This window comes from Leptosomus discolor, unplaced genomic scaffold (genome assembly GCF_034619465.1).
Source record: "Leptosomus discolor isolate bLepDis1 unplaced genomic scaffold, bLepDis1.hap2 HAP2_SCAFFOLD_35, whole genome shotgun sequence".
Classification (NCBI taxonomy): domain Eukaryota; kingdom Metazoa; phylum Chordata; class Aves; order Leptosomiformes; family Leptosomidae; genus Leptosomus; species Leptosomus discolor.
This window is the reverse complement of record NW_028237764.1, coordinates 168,636-177,062: the sequence shown is the minus strand read 5'-3', so window position 1 is coordinate 177,062 and position 8,427 is coordinate 168,636. Positions and strand designations below refer to the sequence as shown.

General features: G+C 53.2%; 1 protein-coding gene across 1 annotated transcript; it reads left to right on the top strand.

The window, feature by feature from the left end:
* Window positions 1-6,544: 6,544 nt before the first annotated feature.
* On the top strand, window positions 6,545-7,504 carry LOC147412875 (olfactory receptor 14J1-like). The gene has a single exon (XM_086480891.1). The coding sequence runs from the start codon at window positions 6,566-6,568 to the stop codon at window positions 7,502-7,504; it is 939 nt and encodes a 312-aa protein (XP_086337017.1). The 5' UTR covers window positions 6,545-6,565.
* Window positions 7,505-8,427: the final 923 nt, after the last annotated feature.

Below are 8,427 nucleotides of genomic sequence, written 5' to 3'. Positions count from 1 at the left end.
TGAACAGGCGCATCCAGTCCTGCGGGATGACTAGATAGCACCAATTTATTAATACCTTTCAATACCAATCCCAAAGATATGACATACTGATTAATCTGAGCCTCTCCTACTTGTTGAATATTCTCACCTTTAGAGTGAGTCGGAAATGACCTGCCATACATTATTTCAAAAGGGCTAACCTTTTATTTGATTCTGGGTTTTGTTCTTCATCTTGTTATTGTTAAAAGTAAAGGTTAGTCCCACCTTAGAAAGTTTGCTTGGCAGATTTTACTCAATTGTGTCTTAATGAGGCGATTCATCTTTTCTACCTGTCCACTAGCTTGGGGTCGGGATGCCGTGTGGAGTTCCCACATTATTCCCAAATATTTACTAGCCTGTTGAACTACTTGACATACAAAATGAGGTCCTCGATTCGAGGACATTGTCTCAGGTACCCTCAATCTTGGAATAATTTCTCTTAGGAAGTTCTTAGTTACTTCCCTGCCCTTATTAGTTCTCCATGGAAAGGCTTCAGGCCATCCTGAAAAGGTGTCAGTTGGTACTAAGAGGCATCTGGACCCTCCTTTTCTAGGGAATTTCGAAAACTCTATTTGCCACCCTCAGCCTGGTACGTTCCCTTTTCCTGTGTTCCCAAATTTAACTCTAGTCTCTGTCTTTGGGTTATTTCTTAAACAGAGCTCACACCTCTTGGTAAATGACTTGATTTCTGTAACGTCTTTCTGGCCACAGATTGTCGAGATAAAAAGATGTAGAGTGCCTCTGTTCCCCAAAGAGTTTGACCATGTTCTGACTTTACCAAATGCCATCAAATATGAAAGGGAACTACTATTCTCCCATCTTGAGTTTTAACCCACCCTTATAGTTCTGTTTGTGCATCTAAACCTTTTCTTAATTTTGGATCCTTGTCGTCATCCTTTACCTGTTCTGGTAGTGGCAAAGTTCTTTCAGGAATTAAATTTAATACTTCGTTTGGTTCTGCAGCCTCCTTTGCCCCTCGGTCTGCCAATTTATTTCCCAGTTCTTGGGCAGTATTCCCTTTCCGATGTCCTCTGCAGTGCATAATAGCTACTGCAGTTGGTGAGGGCACAGCATCTAACAATCTCAAAATAACATCTGCAGGTTTAATATGGTTTCCTTCTGCAGCTGAAAGTCCTCTTTCCTTCCAAATAGCTCCACGGGCATGTGCAACTCCAAAAGCACACTTGAAGTCTATCTGGATCGTTACCCTTTTATCTTTCCCTGGCTCTGGGGCTCTCAGCAGAGCTTTTATTTCCTCCGGGTGGGCTGAAGTTTCTTTGGGTAGAGACTTAGCTTCAACTACCTGTTCCTCTGTAGTTACCGCTACCCAGCCATCCTTTTCCCATTTCAAATGAAGCTGCTCCCTGCTCCCAGGTTCCAGTTGGCATCTTCTTTCAGGTCCAGTCTGCTCAACGGCCAATTCCTCGTCCTGCTTGGAGGAGGCTGTCCTGTAAGGCCTAGCAGGTTGCCTGAGCACCTTCACCCTTCAGAGCTGCTTCCCATGGCCCCACTTGTGTCAGTCTCCTGAGGACATCAAAGTCTCCTCCTCTGCAGTCCCAGGTCTGTGTTCTGCTGCTGGCCTTCCTCGCGTCCCTCTCCTGCCTGGGACCCCCTTATTCCCTGGTCACAACAGCCAAGGCTGACACGGATTATAGCATCCCTGAGCAGCTCTTCCTTGTTTGCCAGGACCAGGTCCAGGGGAGCATCCCCCTTGGTGGCCCTTGTAGCATCTCTGCTCAGAAGTCATCCCAGCAGCCTCCACACCGTTGGCACTGGGTGGCTTTGTATGGCCAGGGGCTGCCAGGGCCCTTCCCGTTCCCAACAGGAACCTGCTCATCAACCTGGACACTGCCAGACCTTTTCTGCCTACCCGCCCTCATCAAGTAGTTCATAACTGCCAAGGTAGGTAGAGGCAAGGCCACGCAGGAGGCATAATGTCTGGTAGAGAGTGGGAGCTGCCTCCAGGCTCTTGTGTGACCACATGCTGCTGAGGTTGTCCTGCTTCCAAGGGATCTGGGCAGCACAGCGCGGGTTTGAAGGCCACGCTGTACGTGCAGCACAGCGCAGCACAGCACTAACTGCCCGAGGTACAAAGGTGTTCTGGTCAGGATCAGTGCCCAGGTTTCCCTCTGAGAAGTCTGTGCTCCCCTACGGTGACACAGCTGAGGGGCTGTGACATTTCTGCACTAAACTAACTGCCAAGACAGTGTCACCCTCACTGTCTTCTCCTCTAACCCTCACTCACACAAGATAACGCCACCTGTTGCCAGTCTTGTAGTGGAGCTTCATGTATCTGAGCTGCTCCTTCACACTGGGGGCATCCCCCCACCCTCATCCTCCTTGCCACTGCCTCTGGCACAGCCTGTATCCTTCCAGCGCAGCACCAGTGCTCAGCAAGCTGTCCCACCACGCCTTGTTTAGTGCAGAAATGTCACAGGGCTGTGACAAGCCATGGGGGCTCCTCCTGGCCATGTGTATTTGGGCCACAGCAGTGCCTCCTGGTTCAGCACCCTTGGATGCAGCCTCTCCAGTCCCGTGGCCTGGGAAGAGTGCAGTTTGCTCAAGTAACCCCTGCCTTGACCCCCATCCATCCCAGGTTGCTCTCCTTCAAAGGCTGCCTCAAAGCTCAAAGGCCTTGGAGACCTTACTGGTGGCAACCGAGGCAAAGGGGTCACAGACTATCTCAGATCTATCCACACCTGCTCTCACTAAATTCAGCAGAGGTCCTATATTATCGCTTTTTCTTCTTTAACAGTCCCTGAAGGACCAAAAATTCATTTTGGTGCCCTTGAATTCCTTTTTGAGTTCCAGTTGGGTTATGATATGGACCCTTACTGTGCTTGGAGGACGCTGTCCTGGAAGACACAGTATCCAGGCACACGGTTAAAATTCTTGGTCTTTGCATGGATTTTATCCTCAAGGAGCCGGTAAAGATCCCTGTGTGATCTGCTTTGTGCTCATGCAATGCCTGACGCTGGTGGGCAGAGAAGGGACAGACCTTGCCGCTCTCCTGGCATCTGAGGACTCATCGATCGTATCAGTCAATGGCACACGGGCACCAAGTCAAGCTGTCATCGATGCTGTCTGGGGCCTCTGTGACACACCTGCCATAATGGGAATTGCTTTCCTGTAGGTCCTGTGCTGTCCCTGTCAGCCTCGGCACCTCATGTAGCTCTGGGGGCCTGGGCTTGAGCATTAAATGCAGTAGCTGCCCTGAATTCTCTCAGGCAACGCGGGGATGAAAATGGGACAAATGCCATTGTAGTCACTGGTGATCTAGTAAATCCAGCTGGTGAAAAGAGAGAGACCTCGCTGTCCCTATGGCAGATGACCGAAATAGTCCATAGGATCACCTCTATAACCGGCCATGAGCGTGATGAGCAGGAAAAGATTATTTTGGCCTTTATAGGGCTGTCATTTCCCTGGGCCAAAGGAATTTCCATCACGCTCATACATGATCCTTGAGATGTTGCCCTATCTCTATATACTTCTCCATTAGAGCCTGCAGTTACCTGTGTGCCTCTTGCATCTCCTCTGGCAACTCAGATGTGGCCAGGGGTTTGCATCTGAACACCTCCCTCCTGCCTTTCACCTCCAGGAATTCCCAGGGGAGCTGAGAAAAGACGCTCAAACGCAGGTTCTTATTTTATGCAGAGCTGAAGAGAGGCCAGAGGAATCCCACCTCCTGTGGGTCTGTGGCAGGCATGGGAGGGAACTGAATCTCCTTCAAATGCCAGGAATAGAAATGCAGGGTGAGATGTCTCCATTGATTCAGCTGAATCTCTTCCCTCATCAGGGGTAAAGGAGATCCCTGCCTGTCACTGCCTCCGTGTCCTGTCTGATAACGAGACAAAAAAAGGTGATTTTTAGATGTAACTTTGTCTCTGAAATCTTTTCTCTCTCCAGCTGAGAAAGAAAAACCTCAGGATGACTTCAGCCTGTTTGAGAGCAGGTTCCCCTGGAGCCCCAGGGACATCTGGAGGGAGCCCAGAGGGGGCAGAGAAAGGGCTGCCTTGGGCTGCTCCCCTGCTGCTGAGCTGGGCTGGGCTCCTGGGATGGAGGGAGCTGCTGGCAAGCGGGCAGCGCTGCAGAGAGACAGCTCTGCCCAGGAGCAGGGCTGGGGGTGCTGCCTGCAGGTAGGGAGGGGAGAGGAGCCAGGCAGAGAGAGGTTAAAGGCAGTGTGGGGTGGGAGGAGAGAGGAGAGCTCGCTTGGAGAAAAATCTTCAGAGCCCTTGACCTGGTAAGTCTGTGGCTGAAGGACGGTGCAAGTGCCTGGAACAATCTCCTGAAGCTGGCCCACCCCACAGCCTGCAGCTTCCCTGCTGCACTGTCAGAGGGACAGGGCATGTTGGGTGCAGAGTGTGAAGCCGGGTGTGCAGCCAGGGTGCCCAGGGCTCTCATTCTGAGCAGGGTCCCTGCATCCCAGCAGACTCTGTGCCATTCCAGGGACTTTGTCTCCTGCCAGGGTCAGCACTCAACCTGCCCAGGGAGCTCCCAACAGCAGTGCAGGGAGAAGCTGTGGGTGGAAGCAGCAGGTGGTGGCAGGAGAGGGTCCTTCTGGTTTCACGAGGGTGCTGTGTGGCTCAGATCTCCTCACAGCTTCTCATCACCTCAGGACATTTCTGAGGGCACTTTTCAAGGGCAAGGCAGGGATCACTACAAAGGTAAGGGGCTCTCCTGAGTCTGTGTTCTCAGTTTCTTACTGTTGGGGATTTGGGGGGAGAAAAGGCAAAGGAGCTCTCGTGCTTGAACAAGTCACTCAGCCTGCTGAGCTGTAAGTGAGAGTCCCCAGTAGGTCTGACAGCAGCCTCCGAAAGTGCCTCCAGCCACTCCTCTGCCTACGGACAGCACCAGCATCACCTTTGCTGGACCCAGCAGTGTTGGTCTGACCTGCCCTTTTCCACCTGCAAACAGGATCATGCATCCAGCCAGTGACCTGCAAGCAGTGTCTGTAGGGCCAAGGTAGAGTGCACAGCGGTTGGGATGGGGTCTGTGAGCACTCACAGGGAAAAGACAAGGGGCAGGGAAACACCTCCCAGAAGAAAACTCTCCAGGCAGCAGGGATATGATCTGGGAATGAGAGGAAATGAAAACCAGGAATGTTGTGGGAGGGAGAATTCAGAAAACTCCCGATCCTCCCCTCCCATGCAGAGCCCTTCCTCTCAGCCAGCCCCCTTGCCTCCCCTCCCACCCACCAAAGCCTCTGCCCTCAGGGCTCCGGGGGTCCAAGCCATGAAGCAGCTCCTCTGCAGCCAGAGCTCCAGCAGAGCCGTGCTGCAGCTCTCCAGCCCCGTGCCCAGGGCCCTCTGCAGAGCACAGGGGCTGAGAGCAGCTGCCCGGCCATGTTGGGGTCTGGGAGGTGGCGTGCCCAGCTGGGGCAGGGGGACGCTGCCCTGAGTGCGCGGCTGCCTCTGCCCTGGTCTCTCTCAGCTGGACCCTCCCTGCATTTTCCCTTCTCTCTCTTATTTGCGTTGTCCTCTTGTTCTTGCTGTCAGTCTCTGTGGGGATGGGAGCTTCATCTGCAGAGTCACACACTGACCTTGGGTGTGCTCCCATGCAGGTGTGTCCGTGGGAACGAGTGTCCCAGCTGTCCTGTCACCTCCTAGGGTCTGGTCCATGCAGTTCCTGGAGCCAGAGTAGGAGCTGACTCTTCCTTGTTGAGATGCCGTCTCTAGGGCACTTGGTTGTCTCCTTGAGGTGTCCTTGCCCGCTTTGAGCTGCCCTCCAGGATGCAAACCTGTCGAGTAGAACCTCTGTTATGTCTGAATGCCATGTGGAGAACAGAAAGGTCTCACAAGTGTGGAAATACTGTTGGATTGGTGAAATGAGGCAAGAGTGTCCTTGGATAGAAGTGGGGTGCTGGGACCTTGAGAAAGGGTGGGACATTGAGTGGTGTGCACTGGATCCCTCTGCTCTCAGCAGGGTCGAGTTCTTTTTCAGGATAACATGGGATTGTGATCCTCCTGCACCTGAGAAAGGTGCAAGCCCAGGGCAGCTGGACACAAGGCGGAGGGACAGACCAGCTCCCCTCCCTCTGCACTAAGCACAGGCAATCCTCCTGCCTCACAGGGCTCTGCCGTTCCCTTCCAGTGCAGCAGGAGTGCTGAGGGTTTCTGGCATCCATGAAAACAGCTCAGAGGAAATGGGTGATCTGTAAAACCCCCCAGCCCGGACCTCTCTGACTGCCTTCTGCCCTCCTGCTTCCTTGGCATGGGCAGTGCAGGTGCTGACCAGCCCTTTTGCATTAGGAGTGGTTTCTGCTGACAAAGTCGAACCCCAGGACTGGTCTCTGCCCCTCTCCGTTCCTGAGAACCCCCTGCTGCAGAGCAGGGCTGACTCCTTGGCTGCCTGCAGGCACAGGTCCTGCTCCTCATGAGACACCAACAAGAGCTCCAGCCACAGAGCTGAAGGAAGAGCCTCTAGAAAGGTGTGTGGGTGTGTGTAGTGGGGAGAGGGGGTATGGGAACTGGCTTTCATGTTTTAGAAAGTCTCCCCTAACTTATTGTGTTTCTCTCCTTGAACAGTCCCCCACACGTGAGAGCAGCAAATGTCCAACGGCAGCTCCATCACCCAGTTCCTCCTCCTGGCATTCACAGACACACGGGAGCTGCAGCTCTTGACCTTCGGGCTCTTCATTGGCATCTACCTGGCTGCCCTCCTGGGCAACGGACTCATCATCACCGCCATAGCCTGTGACCACCACCTCCACACCCCCATGTACTTCTTCCTCCTCAACCTCTCTGTACTTGACCTGGGCTTCATCTCCACCACTCTCCCCAAAGCCATGGCCAATGCCCTGTGGGACACCAGGACCATCTCCTACGCAGGATGTGCTGCTCAGCAATTTTTCTTTCTATTCTTGATCACAGCAGAGTATTGTCTTCTCACCGTCATGGCCTACGACCGCTACGTTGCCATCTGCAAACCCCTGCACTACGGGACCCTCCTGGGCAGCAGAGCTTGTGTCCACATGGCAGCAGCTGCCTGGGGCAGTGGGTTTCTCAATGCTCTCCTGCACACTTCCAGTACATTTTCACTGCCCCTCTGCCAGGGCAATGCCCTAGACCAGTTCTTCTGTGAAGTTCCCCAGATCCTCAAGCTCTCCTGCTCACACTCAGGCTTCCTCAGGGAGGCTGGGCTTCTTGTGGTCAGTGTCTGTTTAGCATTTGGGTGTTTTGTGTTCATTGTGGTGTCCTACGTGCAGATCTTCCGGGCCGTGCTGAGGATCCCTTCGGAGCAGGGACGCCACAAAGCCTTTTCCACCTGCCTCCCTCACCTGGCCGTGGTCTCCCTGTTCATCAGCACTGCTGTGTTTGCCTACCTGAAGCCTCCTTCTATCTCCTCCCCATGCCTGGATGTTGTGGTGTCATTTCTGTACTCAGTGGTGCCTCCAGCAGTGAACCCCCTCATCTACAGCATGAGGAACCAGGAGCTCAAGGACACGCTGAAGAAACATTTTCAATCACTTGTGTGTCAGCAGCAATGAGCTGCCCATGGCTCTTCACAAGTGATTTCCCGTTCTCTCAGCAACCTCCTGGGCTTTGGGCATTTCACCCAGGAGAACTCCCTTTGCTCAGGAATGTCTGAAGCCACTCCACTTCTCCAAAGGCAGGAACCCAGCCTGTCTGACCGAGAGGGCTTTAGACATGTGTCTGGCACGATGGTACAGCTGGTCTGCTGTGCTGTATCTCTGTAATAAAAGGGCATTTCCTCAGTGCTCCTGTCTGGAGGTTGGAGGTCTTCTTCCAAAGCTGCAATTAGGAACAGGCTAAAGAAATACCCGGCATGAGGCCGTGCTGCTGTGCTTCGGTTCTCCATGGGCTCAGGGGAGGAGTGTACGGGGTGATGTGTCAGGAAAGGGCCAGTGCTGAGAGTTCACCTGTGGGTGTCCAGTGACTCTGGAGACGGTCCATGATCCATAGGGATCTGCCTGGGACTGCCTTCCCATGGCTTACGGGCCCTTGAATCCCCTCAGCCCACAAAGCAGCACCACAAACTTGGGGCCATGTGGGGAGCATGTGGAGGGCGCGGGAGAACCAGCCAGGCCAGCAGGGACACAGGTCTCTGTGGAAAGGCTCTCTGGGGGCAGGGACACCCCTGGACAAGAAAAATGAGCAACTTATGAGGACAATAAGTGCCTTAATAAATGCTTAGGACGGCAATAAAGAAATATCCATCTTCTCCTGTAACTTCACTACCACTATTCTGCCTGTCCAACGGTGTATTTACTTTCTTTAATCTTTCAGATATTTGCACCCGCCCAGGATCCAATGACCATTTCTGGAGTCACCTTTTCAGATGCCGACTGGCCAGACAAAGGCCCTTCCCATTATTCTCCAGCTTCCTCCTCCCTTAATCTTTGTTCATTCAGATGCCTCTCACCTATGTTGCTGTTTGAGCTTCAGGGAG

What these genes read in the sequence shown, in the direction of transcription:
- LOC147412875 (XM_086480891.1), top strand. Translation starts at nt 6,566, where the DNA reads ATGTCCAACGGCAGCTCCATCACCCAGTTCCTCCTCCTGGCATTCACA.